Here is a 15,391-nt window from a genome sequence, read left to right as displayed (position 1 = left end):
ATTTATCAAGTTTGATGTTGATTCCTCCCCCTCCCCTCCCCACCCAGCACTGCACGGCTTGTGGAATTTTAGTTCCCCCACCAGGGATTGAACCTGGGCCCTCAGCAGTGAGAGGGTGGAGTCCTAACCACTGGACTGCCAGGAATTCCTGATGTTGATTTCTTTTTTTATAAATTTATTTTATTTATATTTATTTTTGGCTGCGTTGGGTCTTTGTTGCTGTGCACAGGCTCCCTCTAGTTGCGCCGTGTGGGCTTCTCATTGTGGTGGCTTCTCTTGTTGCGGAGCACAGGCTCTAGGCACACGGGCTCAGTAGTTATGGCTCGCGGGCTCTAGAGCGCAGGCTCAATAGTTGTGGTACACGGGCTTTGTTGCTCCGCGGCATGTGGGATCTTCCCGGACCAGGGATCAAACCCTGTGTCCCCTGCATTGTGCCACCAGGGAAGCCCTTGATGTTGATTTTTTAAACTGTATGTGTCTTTCAGTATTGTGGGGGTCTGTCCTTCGAATCGTGGGGTCTGTCAGGATTAGCTGGGAGCCTCTCAGCCTTGCTCTCCCACAGAGAGCAACTTAATTTTATCCCCTTATGTAATATTTAATTAAATTACACTAACAACTGTTACTGGGAATAAATACAATCGTACATTTGGCTTGTGGTCAACACAACAAGAGTGGTGTGCAGTGGGCCATGGGCCCAGTTGCTGTGTTTTATGGAAGCAGTGGAGCTTTCGCTCTGTGTTTAGTAATTAGTGGAAGCAGTATCATTGAGCCCAAACTAGCAAGGGTTAGGATTTTATTATTCATTCAGTTAAAACAAGAAGAAAGCTCAGCTTTCCATTTCTTAATTGCTTCTCTATCAACCTGAAGTAGAAACTAGATTTCATTTGGTCAGTAACCACCTGTGTGGTGTCAGCTATATACATTAGTGGTCTAGATTTTTGTGTGTTATTGGCTATATTGATTATTTGCAGACATTTAGAAGTTTTATTTAGATGTACAGTTATTTTTACTCAAATAACTTGTATTTTTTAGGTCAGGTGTGGTCTTGGGGAGATGGTGACTATGGGAAATTGGGCAGAGGTGGTAGTGACGGCTGCAAAACACCAAAGCTGATTGAGAAGCTTCAAGACTTGGATGTTGTCAAAGTCCGATGTGGAAGTCAGTTTTCTGTTGCCTTGACAAAAGACGGCCAGGTTTATTCATGGGGGAAAGGTGACAACCAGAGACTTGGGCATGGAACAGAGGAACATGTTCGTTATCCCAAACTCTTGGAAGGATTGCAAGGTGAGTGCAAAATGTAAACTTTTAAAACCATTTGAGGCAGTTGTCTTTAGTAATCTTAAAGTTTGCAGGTATTTTTCTTTATCTGACATCTGTGAGTGACTCATCATTAGAAGCTTTTATCCACATTTTGATAGGTATAGATAATAAGTGGAAGGTGGTTTGTCTGTATTAAAAAGTGACCTAGAATTATTTTCATCAAATTTAATTTGAAACTTTTAAATTTTACCGGTGTTGGAGAGTTCTTTTTTTTGTTTGTTTTTTTTTATTGGAGAGTTCTTTTTTGTGGCAAGTACCCATTCATTACTCATTCAGCTGGCCTCAGTGAGATTAACTTCCGTTTGGTGAGGTCGTCTGCTTGCTATGGATATGCGTGGTGTTATGGGAGCAAAGAGGGAGATGGGGTTGGGTCAGCCTGGAGTGGTCTTGTTTGAACTTATCCTTGATGGATGAATCTTCTTGTTTGGTTTCAAGGGTGTCCAGCATGCATTCTCAGCAGCTGGGAGGAATGGGAGCCAAGGCGTGTAGGTGTGCTTTACAGGTGCCTTCTGAAGTATGGGAGAGCTTGGTGATAAGTGTACCAGGTGGGGCCTGTAGTGCTTTATCTCTACACTACAGGGGGTGGGCAGGCTATTTTTTAATGGACCAGATTGTATGTGTAATTTTAGGTTTGAGGGCCTTGTGCTGTCTCTCCTAACTATTCAGTCCTGCTGTTGTGGCCCCAAAGCAGCCATAGACAATATGAAGACAAATGCGCCTGTGTTCCAATACACCTTTATTCACAGAAACGGGCCTTGGGCTGCATTTGACACAAGGGATGAAGTTTGTTGGATTGCTGCGCTGGATTCTCCTTTATGTTTTTGCTTTTTTGTCAGGGGAGTTTGGAAGTGAGCCTTTTAATTGGGACTTGCAGGTTCCTTTCCCCAGCATTTTTATTTTAAAGCATGTTAACACTTTGGTGATTAGAAGTTTTGTGTGCTCATCTGGTGTTTATTATTTTCTAAGCATCTGAGATAAGTTATAGAGTAATACAATTGGTTGTTTATTATGGAGATGTATTTGAATTTTATTTGCCGCCTTGTTTATATTCCTTTCATTTAGTGGAGGAAATCAACTTCCTCAGCAACGTTAATTAGATACAGAGATAGTGTACTGTGAGAGTATTTAAGTGACTGTTGATACCTACAGTCATTCGGTAGTTTCTTAAAATAGGCTCTTTGGATAGAATTGTTTCTCTTACTGTAGTAGAGTTCTTTCAGCTGAATTATTTTTTATGTTGACATGTCTGAAAACACCCCTTGTGTTGGTCATGTTAGATTTACTAATAAGCAAAAATACAGTACTTTGCTAACACTATTTAAATAGAAAAAGTATATTTTACACTTACATCATTTAACTTTGGAGAGAAATAGATTTTGTTTTAGAAAACTTTCTCACTGAAGAGTGTATTTTGACTTTCACCAAGATAGACCCAGCCTGGGCCATAAAACACGCCTTAACAAATTTAAAAGAAGAGAAGTCAAACAGTGTCTCCTCTTAGACCACAAAGGAAATGACTAGAAATCAATAACAGAAAATTAGCTGGAAAATCTCAAAATACATAGAGATAAAACAGTATACTTCCAAATAACACATAGGTCAAAGAAGAAATCACAAGAGAAACTTTAAAATATTTTGAACTAAATGAAAATGGAAATACAGCTTTTCAAGATTTGTGGGATGCAGTGAAAGCTTAGACAGAAATTTATAACATCGAATGTATATATTAGAAAAGAAGAAAGATCTAAAATCAGTAATCTTTCTGTACAGCAAAGGAAGCCATCAGAGAAATGAAAAGACAACATATGAAATGGGAGGAAATATTTGTAGGTCATATATTTGATAAGGAGTTAATATCCAAAATATATAAAGAACTCGTACAACTCAACAGCAAAAAAACCCAAATGGTCTGATTAAAAAATGGGCAGAGGATCTGAATAGTCATTTTTTCCGAAGAAGACATAACGATGGCCAACAGGTACATGAAAAGATGTTCAGCATCACTAATCATCAGTGAAATACATTTAAAAACAGTGAGATACCACCTCATACCTCTTAGAATGTCTGTTATCAAAAAGACAAGAAATAAGAAGAGTTGGCAAGGATGTAGAGAAAAGGTAACCTTTGGCTCCACCAATTTACAGTCCCACCAACAGTGCACACTCTGGAAGACAGTATGGAGGTTCCTCAAAAAATAAAAATAGAAATACCATGTGATCCAGCCATTCCAATTCTGGGTATCAAAAACACTAACTTGAAAAATTATCTGCATCCCCATGTTAATTGCAGCATTATTCACAATAGCTAAGACATGGATACAACCAAAGTGTCCATTGATGGATGGCATATAAAGAAAATGCATATGCACACACACACACACAGACACACACAGACACACACACACTCAGACACTATGAAAGGCTGGTTCAATGTTAAAAAAAAATCAGTTAATGTAATCCATCAAACTGACAGATGAAAGAAGAAAAATCACATGATCATATCAATAGGTGCAGACAAAGCTTTTGACAAAATCCAGCACCCATTCATGATTAAAAAAAACTTTCAGTAAACTAGGAATAAAGGAGACTTCCTCAACTTGATAAAGACAATCTATAAAAATCCTACAGCTAATGTCATACTTAATGGTGAGAAACTCAAAGCCTTTCCACTAAGATCAGATACAAGGAAAGGATGTCCCGTCTCACCATTGCTTTTCAAAATTATACTGGAAGTTTTAGCTAAGACAGTAAGACAAGAAAAGGAAATAAAAGCTATACAGATTGAGAAGGAAGAAATAAAACTGTCTTTGTTCACAAATGACATGATTGTTGATGTGGAAAATTTGAAAGAATTGACCCAAAAACCCTCCTGGAACTAACAAGGTTGCAAGATGGTTGCAAGATGGTTAATATGCCAAAGTTAATTGTTTTCTTATATACAAGCAGCAAAAAAATGGAATTGAAATTAAATACACAATACCATTTGTATTAGCATCCAAAGAATGAAATACATAGGTATAAGTCTAACAAAATATGTGTGAGACCTATATGAGGAAAACTACAAAACTGATGAATGAAATCAAAGAACTTTATAAATGGAAAGATATTCTATGTTCATTGATAGGAATACTGAATATTGCCAAGATGTCAGTTCTTTCCAACTTGATCAATAGATTCAATGCAATCCCAATCAAAATCCCAGCAATTTATTTTATGGATATCAAAAAACTGAGTCTAAAGTTTGTGTGGAGAGGTGAAAGACCCAGAATAGCCAACACAATATTAAAGGAGAAGAATGAGTGGGAAGACTGATACTGCCCAACTTCAAGACTTAACTGTAAAGCTACAGTGCTCAGGACAGTATGGTATTGGCTAAAGTATGAACTAATAGATCATTGGAACAGAAGAGAGAGCTCGGAAATAGGTCCACATAAATGTACTTAACTGATCTTTGACCAGAGGAGCAAAGGCAATACAATGGAGCAAAGATCGTCATTTCAACAAATGATGTTGGAACAACTGGACAGCCATGTGTAAAAACATTAATAATGGGAGGCTAAACATCTGTTGGGGTAGGGAGTATATGGGAAACCTCTGCCTTCTCCTCAGTTTTACTGTGAGCCTAAAACTGCTCTAAAAACACAAGAGTCTTTTTTAAAAAGAGTGCACTTTACATGGTTATACATTGGGACAGGAGAATATGATCTAGTAGTTAATTAAAAATACACTTGTCTTTTTCTGAATGAAAATCTGAATGGATGAGAAAAACGAACAGATCCTTTTCATACCCTAGAATTATTTTATTTGCAGGCTGTAGGGCTTAATAAGTTGTAGCTAGTAAAACACAACAGGGGTTTTAGTAATGTACACAAGGCAGATGAATTGTGAGTAATGTTAAAGCAATGAATTATCCTTTAGAAGTTGACATTAAATGCCTTCTGACCTGAGTGGCCTAAAGTAAATATCTTTATTGCAACAGAAGTCATAGGCGTGAACCTGTATCTGCATCCCTCTTTCCTCCCAGGGAAGAAGGTGATTGATGTAGCTGCAGGCTCCACCCACTGCCTGGCCCTGACTGAGGACAGTGAGGTCCACAGCTGGGGGAGCAATGACCAGTGCCAGCACTTTGACACCTTGCGTGTGACCAAGCCAGAACCTGCTGCGCTGCCAGGACTGGATACCAAACACATAGTTGGGATTGCCTGCGGACCTGCCCAGGTACTGAGTAGATGGCTTGGTATTTTGTAGAATTTTGGTTTCCCAGTGTTCATTGCTAGTATGTAGAAGTACCATTGACTTGTGTGTTTAGTCCTTATATCCTGTAGTTGTACTAAACTCATTTATTAGTTCTAGGAGCTTCGCTGTGATTCCTTGCGGTTTTCTTCAGAAACAGTTCTGTTGTCTGTACATAGAGACAGTTTTATTTTACAATACGTATGCCTTTTCTTTCTTTTCCTTGCCTTATTGCACTGGCCAGGACTTCCAATATGACGTTGAGTAAGAGCAGGGAGGGGGTGCATCCTTGCCTTGTTCCTGATTGTAGGGGGAAGGCATTCAGTCTTTCACCATTAACTGTGATGTTAGCTGTATGTTTTTTTGTTTGTTTGTTTTTGGTAGATGCCTTATTAAGGACGTTTCCTTTAACTCCTACTTTTTTCAAGTTTTTCTTTTTTTAAAATCCTGAGTGATGTTAAACTTTGTCAGATGCTTTTTATTCTCACGTGATATGATCACGTTTTCCTTCTTTAGTCTGCTTATATAGTGGAATACATTGACTGATTTTCAAACATTGACCAAACCTTGTATTTTTGAGATAATCCCCACCTGGTCATGGTGTATTATTCTTTTTTTATATTGTGGGATTTGATTTGCTTAATACATTGTTGAGGATTTTTCTGTCAGGACTCTTCAGAGATACTAGTTTGTGGTTTTTTTAGTGCTTTCTTGTCTGACTTTTTATCCGGATAAAACTGGCCTCATAAAAAGTGTAGGCAAGTGTACCATCCTCTTCTATTTTCTGGAATGAGTTGTGTAGAATTAGTGTCATTTCTTCTTTAAATGCTTTTCTATGAATCCATAGGAGCCTGGGGATTTCTTTCTCAACAGATTTTTAACCACAAATTCAATTTCTTTAATATAGAATTATTCAGAGTGTTTCCTCTTGGGTGAGTGTTCCTGGTTTGTGGCACTCAAGGTATTGTTCAATTTCATCTAAGTTACCCAGTTTTTATGTATAAAGTTTTCCTTATTAGTGTTCCCTTATTGACCTTTTGAAGTCTTTGGGTCTGCAGTGATATCCCTTCTTTCATTCCTGATATGGGTAATTTGAGTCTTTTCTCTTTGCCAGTTTTGCTAGATGTTTATCCATTTTGTTGCTCTTTTCAAAAAACTAGCTTTTGGTTTCATTAATTTTCCCCTTGTTCTTTTGCTTTCAATTTCATTGGTTTCTCCTCTTGTCCCTTTTTTCATTCTTCAGCTTGCTTGGCATCACTTTACTGTTTTCTTAGTTTCTTCAGGAGGAAGCTTAGGTTGTTGACTTTAGACATTTCTTCTTTTGTAATAGATAAGTGCTTGATGCTATAAATTTTCCTCTAAGCAGTGCTTTAATTGCACCCACAAATCTTGATTATTTTCATTTTTGTTCAGTTCAAAATATTTTCTGATTTCCATTGTGGATTGCTCTTTGACCTATGGATTAAGTGTGTTGTTTAGTTTCAGAGTGTTTGGAGATCATTCTGTTATCTTTTTGTTACTGGTTGCTAGTTTAATTCCATTGTGGTTAGAGAATAAACTCTATATGATTTCAATTCTTATAGATTTGAGGTTTGTTTTATATCTCAGAATGAGGTTTGTTTTATATCTCAGGCTGTGTTCTCTTAGTGAATGTTCTGCATGTGTGCTTAAAAAGAGTATTTTGCTGTTGATATATTTTGCCATTATTGGGTGAAGTGTTCTATAAATGTCAATTAGATCTAGTTCATTGATGGTATTTTTCAGTTTTTCTAGATCCTTGCTGATTTTCTGTCTGTTTGTTCTGTCTTCCTTTGGGGAGGGTGGTATTGGTATCTCCAAGAATAATTGTGGATTTGTCCATTTCTCTTTTTGGTTCTGTCAGGTTTTTTTTTTTTAATGCTTTTGATCATTAAAAAAATTAGGGTAAAACATACAGTGATGTTAAGTATATTCACAGCATTGTGCTACCATCACTACTATCCATCTCCAGAACCTTTTCATCATCTCAAACAGAAACTCTGTACCCAGTAAACAGTAACTCTCCATTTCTCCTCCCCTAGCCCCTGGTGACCTGAAATTTACTTTCTGTCTCTATGAATTTGTCTATTCAAGGTATCTCATATAAGTGGAATCACATAATATTTGACCATTTGTGTCTGGCTTATTTCACTTAGCATAATATTTTCAACATTGATTCATGTAGCATGTATCAGAATTTTTTTTTTTAAGGCTTAATAATAAAAATATGTAACTCCCACATTTTGTTCATCCATTCCTCCTTCAGTGGACACATGGGTTGTTTATCTCTTGGCTATTGTGAATAATACAGCTATGAATATTAGTGTAGAAATATCTGTTTGAGTCCCTGCTTTCGGTTTTTTTCAGTATATATCTAGGATTGGAATTGCTGGATCATTATGATAACTCTGTTTAAATCTTTGTGGAACTGCCTTACTGTTTTTCCACAACAGCTGCATGATTTTTACATTCCCACCAGATACACACAAGGGTTTCAATTTTTCCACATCCTTGTCAACACTGGTTATTTTCCTTTTTCTTGTTTTTTTTAAGGCCATCCCAGTGGGTATGAAGTGGTATCACATTGTGGTTTTGATTTGCACTTCCCAAATGGGAAAGATGTTGAGTATCTTTTCATGTGCTTGTATGTCTTTTTTGGAGAAATGTATTCAAGTTCTTTGCCCATTTTTGAATTAGATTTTTTTTTTTTGAGTTGTAACAGTTCTTGTTATATTGTGGGTATTAATCCCTTATCAGGTATATGATTACAACTGTTTTTTCCCCATTCTGTGGTTTTCTTTTTATTCTGTTGATAGTGTTCTTTTATGCACAAAGGTTTTAGTTTTTCTTCTGTTGTCTGTGCTTTTGGTGTCATATATATCTGAGAAATCCATGGTCATGTAGGTTTTGCAGTCTTTTTTTCTAATAGCTTCATAGTTTTAGGTCTAATATTTAGGTTGCTGATCCATTTTGACTTTATTGTGTAAGATAAGGATCAAATAGATTCTTTTGCAGTTTTCCCAGCACCGTTTATAGAAAACATTGTTCTTTCCCTATTGAATGGTCTTGGCACTTGTCGAAATCATTTGACCATATAGGCAAGGGTTTATTTATGGACTCTATTCTATTCCACTGGTCTGTAAGTGTGTCTTTATGCCAGACCCACACCGTTTTGATTACTGTAGCTTTGTAGTGAGTTTTGAATTAGGAATTGAGTCTTTTTTCCAACTTCGTTATTCCTTTTCAATATTCCTTTGGTTATTTGGGGTACCTTGAGATTCCACATGAATTTTAGGATAGGTTTATCAATTTTTGTCTTACGTATTTTGAAACTCTTTTGTTTGATGCATACGCATTTTGGATTGTTCGGTTGTCTTGGTGAATTGACCCTTTAATTGTTGTTCAGTGTCCCCACTTTATCCCTGCTTTTCCTTGCTCTGAAGTCTCTTGTCTGATTTTAATGTAGGTACTCCAGTTTTATTTTCTTTTAATTAGTGTTTGAGTACTATAACTTTTCCATGTATTTGAAAAAAATTTAAGTCTATATTTTAGTCCCTTTGCCTTTCCATTAAAATTTAGAATAATCTTGTCTACATTTGCAAAAATATCTTGCTTAGATTTTTGTAGGGATTGTGTTCAACCTGTTATCAGTTTGTGGAGAATTGACATCTTTGCTACATTGAGTCTTCTACTCTATTAAAATGTTATGTCTAAACATTTATTTGCATCTTCTTGATTTCATTTATCAGCGTTTTCAGCATACAAGTCCTGTCCATGTTTTGTTAAATTTATATCTTTAACTTTTAACCCACCTGTCTCATTATCTGTATAGTGAACTTCTTGGATGCTATGTATAGTTGCATTTGTTTTTTTTATCGTTGTCAATCTGTCTTTTAATTGGTGTATTTAGATCATTTACATTTACTGTAATTGACATGTATAGATAAAGGTCTTCCATTTTATTGTTTGGCTTTTGTCTGTTTTCTATTATTTGTTCCTCTATTTTGCTGCTTTTGTTTTTTTGGGGGATAAATGAACATTTATTTTAGTATTTCATTTACCTTTATTTATTTTGAATTTGACTATTTCTTTTTATAGGTTTTTATTTTTGTGGTTGCTCTAGGAATTACTGTATACTACATAACTCTTTGCAGGCTACTTAGAATCAGTATTTTACTACTTTAATTGGAATGTAGAAACCTGTTGTTTAATTTCTAAGTGCTTGGAGATTTTTCCAGTTATATACATCTTATTTATTCTTATTGATCTCTAGTTTCTGTTCTTGGTTTTCAGCTTAATTTTATTATGTTATGAGATCATACTCTATATGATTTCAGTTCTTTTAAATAGTTAAAATTATTTTATGTCTTAAATATGGTTTATCATGGTGAATGTTCCTTGCATCCTTGAAAATTTTGTGCATTTTACTCTTTGGGTGAAGTGTTTTTATAAGTGTCATTTTTATCTCGTTCATTGATGGTTTTGTTCATTTCTTTTAAATCCTTACTAATTTTCTGTCTGCTTGTTCTGTCATTAGGAGGGTAGTTTTGATATCTTCAACTACATTTGTGGATTTATCTGTTACTCTTTCATTTCTCTCAGATTTTACTTTCATGTGTTTTATGGTTCTGTTGTTAGGGGCATATACATTCATTATTGTTCTGTCTTCTTTGTGAATTGAGCCTTTTATCATTATATAATGTCCCTCTTTAGTCCTGGTAATTTCCTTCCTCTGAAGTCTACTTTGTCTGATATTAATAAGCCACTTTCCATCCCTTTACTAAGCCAATTTTATCTTTATATTTAACGTAGATTTCTTGTAGATACTGTATAGTTAGGTTCTGTTTTCCTACATCCTGATGATCTCTGTTTTTATGTTCAGACCCATTTAAATTTAATGTCTACCATTGTTTATTTGTTTTTTGTTTGCTCTCACCTTTTTGTTTCTTTATTGTTTCCTGACTTTTTTGGGGGTTAGTTGAATAGCTTTTAGTGTTTAATTTTAGCTTATTGAGTTGCTTAATTTTGATAGTGAAAAGATTTTTGAAAAACTTTTTACCTGTTTATTTGTGGCAAATGAGATGGGGTAGTGAAATGAGAGAAAATTGGAAACTGTTAGCATGTGAGTTAGATAACTGAAGGTGCTTGTGCATTTGGGACAATCAGAGGGATGAATGAGTAGTAACTTAGGGCACCTTCGTCATTCATAATGGTGAATCTCTCGTGTGGAACAGGCTGATCGGTGAATGTGTAGATTCATTTTAGGTTCTTGTGTTTCTTCCATAGAGTTTTGCTTGGTCATCGTGTTCTGAGTGGTCCATTGGCCTCCGTGTCCCTTTTGTGGTGGACATCTGCGCAATGACTTTTGAGCAGTTAGACCTCCTACTACGGCAAGTGAGTGAGGGGATGGATGGCACTGCTGACTGGCCCCCACCCCAAGAGAAAGAGTGTATGGCTGTGGCAACACTGAATCTTCTGCGACTTCAGGTATTTTCCTTTCCCTCATTTTGTAAGTGTCTTATACGTTTGTAATGATATTTATGCATATTAAAGGGTATGGGGTTTAGCCTGTTGAATAAACTGCTAATGAAAATTTTAAAGTGTTTTAAAGTCAGATTATGATGGAGTGTAATGTGTATGAGGCTTAAAAAATTCAGTCTAGTTATTTTGTGCTTACCCTGGAAGTCAGTCTCTGCATGCAGGTAAGAGCATATATGGACTGCGTTATTACTGCTAAATTCAGCTTGTTGGCATTCATCAGGGAGTCGGTCTCGAATTTCCTGTTGCTGTGTGTGGAGAGGTGACTGGGTGAGACGGTAGGTGACTGGGTGAGACGGTAGGTGACTGGGAGATCAGCTGGAGGTGGTCGCCAGCCTCTCCTCTGGACTGAGAGGGGAGCCCTATTCAGGAAGCTCTGCGTCCTCCACGGGTACCTCCGCTTCCTCAGGGGGAAGGTTAAGTTTAAATGTCAGAAGAAGAAAAGCTACAAAAATTTTTTTTGCAAGTAGAACTGTAGCTAAAATCTTTGATCGTCGTGTTTTTCTTTGTCATAAAACCCTGTGACAATGTTAAGAGAACAGTTTTTCTCACCAAAGTAATTTTCCCCCTTTATAATGTGAGGGTTGCTGTGTGACCCATCATGTACCCCTTCTGTTCCCTCCCCTTTTTTGTCTTGGCTTCCAGAAAGCACAGAACTGAATGTAATGTTTAGTTGCAAAATGGAATTAGCAGAAATTTGGAGAGTACCTCCCTTCGCCAGAAGTCTTCTGTAGGAACTCATTTAGTGGGGCATCTGTGGTGTAGTATCCTAGTCATGGATCCGCCCAGTTTTTTGTTGCTTCCCATGGTCTCCTAGTGACATTGCTGCTCTGGTCGGTGCTGTGGAGAAAGACCCTGTACATGTCCTAGGCTCTATTTCATTTGGTCCATATTTGCCTCATGCCATCTGTTCTTCCACTGCTTTGTTCTGCCTGTCGAGGTCTTTGTTTTAGTTGTGTCTTTTAAAAAATTGACTCATAAAGCTCAGTTCTTAAAAAGAATACAACTTGAGGGTCTTTATTCACTATGTGGATTTAATCTTTTACAATTATTATGATTACTAATGTATTTGAATTCAGTCTTGGCGTAAGTTTGTTCATCATTTTATTATCTTTTGAACAAATTTCTAAAAAATTTTTTTCCTTTCAAATCCCTTTAATTGTTCCTAAGTTTTGAAATTTTGATTTCTGGACATTAATCATGTTACAAAAAAATTAAATATTTGTTAATTCCACAGTGTTGTTAATCAGTACTTCTCTTCCTGAAAAATATAGGGGTTATAGGGTGCATTAAACCTAAACTCCCCTTTCTATCTTCAGTATTTGAATTGTTCAATAGTCTGTTGTTACACTGACTCCAAGGCACACTTTTTTTGTGTGTGTGCTGCTAAAAAGAAAAGCGCTCCAAATTGCAATGTGTAAGATACATTCTGATTTTAGAGTTAAGATGTGAAAGAAAATACCTCTTAGGATTGGTGAAATGTAGTAATTATTTTTAAACTTTCCTTCAATTATTATCATAATCATTTTTTAAGAGGACATACTCAGGCATATAGTCCCTTTTTTTTTTTTTTTTTTTTTTTTTTAAACCAATTTGTTTTGTCATTGTTACTTACATCACCTCCCTCCTGGGTACCTCCTTCAGTAAATTTCTTCCTTAAGGTCTGTGAGTTACAACCTCTGAAAACTTGGGTCCCTTTAACACCTCTTAAGATAATTTAATGGGGCTTAGCTCTTTAGGTTATATGTAATTTTATAAGCACTTTGAAGAAAGCACTTTGAAGATGTTCTGCCGTCTTTTGACCTTTATTTTTGCCAATGAGAAATCTTTTTTTTTTTTTGCGGTACGCGGGCCTCTCACTGTTGTGGCCTCTCCCGCTGCGGAGCACAGGCTGTGGACGCGCAGGCCCAGCGGCCATGGCTCACGGGCCTAGCCGCTCTGCGGCACGTGGGATCCTCCCGGACCGGGGCACGAACCCGTGTCCCCTGCATCGGCAGGCGGACTCTCAACCACTGTGCCACCAGGGAAGCCCGAGAAATCTTATATTAGTGCAATTGTTGTTTCTTTGTAGCTAATTTGTCTTTCTCTTTGGTAGCCTTTTAGGTTTTTGTCTTTGTTTTATATTTTAATACATTATATCTAGGTCAGGATTTATTCTTGTATATATAATTTGAGATTATGATTCTTGTTCAATCTGAGATTACTTACCTTTGTTAAGTTTTGAAAAGTCTTCACTGTTTACCATTGGAATTGCTCTCTTCTTTTTTTCTACCTTTCCCCTTGGAAAAATCCTACTAAATGCATGTTGAACTTTCTCATTTTATTTTCCCAAGTATCACAGCTTCTTTGATATTTTAAAATCTGTTTATCCTTTTTAATGCTCACTTTTTAATCTTTCTGTTCTGCTTTCTGGGTGGTTTACTCAGCACTCTTCTTTCAATTCACGAATCATTTAGCTGAATGTTCCATATTGTTGAATTGTCTGTTTATTTAAAAAATTTATGTGAGCACTGCTTTACACATATTGATTGAATCATCAAATCCCTTTACCAGCCCTCTGGGAGGTGGGACCCTCCATCTGTATTGAATAGCTGGGGAGGCACGAAGTTCAGGAATGTTGCCCAGGTTGGGTACCCAGTGCACAAAGGTTTAGGGCTGGAACCTGGGGCCCAGGCTCTTCACTCCTCTGCCTTGAGGTGTTTATTCCTGTAGCTGTTTTTTTCATTTTCAGAATTTATATTTTTGGTGTTTTCCAGGGCTTTCATTTGCTCATTATATTCTTGTCTTCTGGCTTCTGTTCCTTCCTTGATCTCTAAGAACATTTACTTATTTTATGGATTCATTCCAGTTTTTTAAATTGCTAAAATCTGTTGGGACATGCGTTTTGCCTCTTACCCTGTCTGTGACACTTCTTTGTGGTGACCTAGTATGGCTTGTCCTTTTTGACTATGAGGCCACCCTTAGGGGAGGGTTTGTGGAGTGTCCCTTTGCCCTTGGCTGTGGAGATGTCCTCAGAGGGCAGTTCTGTACTTGTGTCTGTGAGGTTCCATTGAGTTCCTTGGGCTCTTGATGAGTTTTGGTGTTCAGTTCTTGACGTGTGATATCCATACCTAGATGATTGGTATAAATTTGATTTCACATCTGCTCACAGGGCAGGCCAGGTCTCTGATTCACTGTGGGGTCTCTTTGTGCCCAAAGCCTTGTGTGGGTAGTATGTTGCCCTCAGGCCCTGGCTGGCTGACAGAAAGCTCAGGTTCAGTGGGCTGTCCTGAGCATTTCGTGTCTCAGAAGGCTTTGATCTGCTCTCTGAGCCCAGAACCCCTTGGCTGCTGCTGTGTGTGTCTGTGTGTCTCAAGAGCTAAACCAGAACTTTCCCTTGTATACTTTTCCTTGTATACCCTCAGCTTGGCTGTCTACTCTTTTAATAGTTTTTAGTTATATTCACTATTTCTGTGTTTGGTCTGGGTGCTTGGGGGTGGGGTAGAGGTTGCTGTTTCCACAGGGTTCAACCTCTTTGTTGGTCTTTTCCACATACATACTCAGAGTTGGGTTTAAAAAATTCCTTTTATAGAATACCTTACCATGGATTCTCAACTACTATAGGTGAAAAATTTTTAGTATGATTAAAAAAAATACCTATACTGGAAGTTTTACCTTTATTATTTGAGTGAAACTCAATTTGAGGTATTATTCCATCTTTAATAAGATTTGGAAAGCATTTGTTTTTAGGGCTTCTAAGTGAAAATTGTTTTTCTCCTTTCAGTTGCATGCTGCCATCAGTCACCAGGTTGACCCAGAATTCCTTGGTTTAGGTCTGGGCAGCGTCCTCCTCAACAGTCTGAAGCAGACGGTGGTGGCCCTGGCCAGCAGTGCGGGCGTGTTGAGTACTGTGCAGGCGGCCGCCCAGGCTGTGTTGCAGAGCGGGTGGTCAGTGCTGCTGCCAACTGCTGAGGAGCGGGCCCGGGCACTCTCTGCTCTCCTGCCCTGTGCAGGTGGGCTGGGGCTAGGAGCAGGGGTCGGGTGGGGTTGGCCCAGGAGGGGGTGCCAGAGGGGATGGTGCTTGCCTCACGTTGGGAAAAACACTTTACCTTTTCCAGTTTCAGGCAATGAAGTTAACATAAGTCCAGGTCGTCGATTTATGATTGATCTTCTTGTGGGCAGCTTGATGGCTGATGGAGGCTTAGAATCAGCCTTAAACGCAGCCATTACTGCAGAAATCCAGGTATGGTCCTAGGAGTGTGTGTGTGTGTGTGTGTGTGTGTGTGTGTGTGTGTGTGTGTGTG

General features: G+C 37.7%; 1 protein-coding gene across 5 annotated transcripts in view; it reads left to right on the top strand.

Annotated features, from left to right (window-relative positions):
• The window catches only part of HERC2 (HECT and RLD domain containing E3 ubiquitin protein ligase 2), a 230,121-nt gene that overhangs the window by 52,820 nt on the left and 161,910 nt on the right, over nucleotides 1–15,391 (top strand). For all 5 annotated transcript variants that reach the window (XM_029224735.1, XM_029224734.1, XM_029224737.1 and 2 more), the window contains 5 exons: nucleotides 1,033–1,284; nucleotides 5,344–5,537; nucleotides 10,857–11,057; nucleotides 14,872–15,100; nucleotides 15,206–15,330. In XM_029224735.1, the coding sequence (XP_029080568.1) occupies nucleotides 1,033–1,284; nucleotides 5,344–5,537; nucleotides 10,857–11,057; nucleotides 14,872–15,100; nucleotides 15,206–15,330 (1,001 nt within the window). The remainder of the gene's footprint in view (nucleotides 1–1,032; nucleotides 1,285–5,343; nucleotides 5,538–10,856; nucleotides 11,058–14,871; nucleotides 15,101–15,205; nucleotides 15,331–15,391) is intronic.

This window comes from Monodon monoceros, unplaced genomic scaffold (genome assembly GCF_005190385.1).
Source record: "Monodon monoceros isolate NGI ecotype Baffin Bay Population unplaced genomic scaffold, NGI_Narwhal_1 Super_Scaffold_16, whole genome shotgun sequence".
NCBI classification, from domain to species: domain Eukaryota; kingdom Metazoa; phylum Chordata; class Mammalia; order Artiodactyla; family Monodontidae; genus Monodon; species Monodon monoceros.
This window is presented reverse-complemented; position numbering and strand designations above follow the sequence as displayed.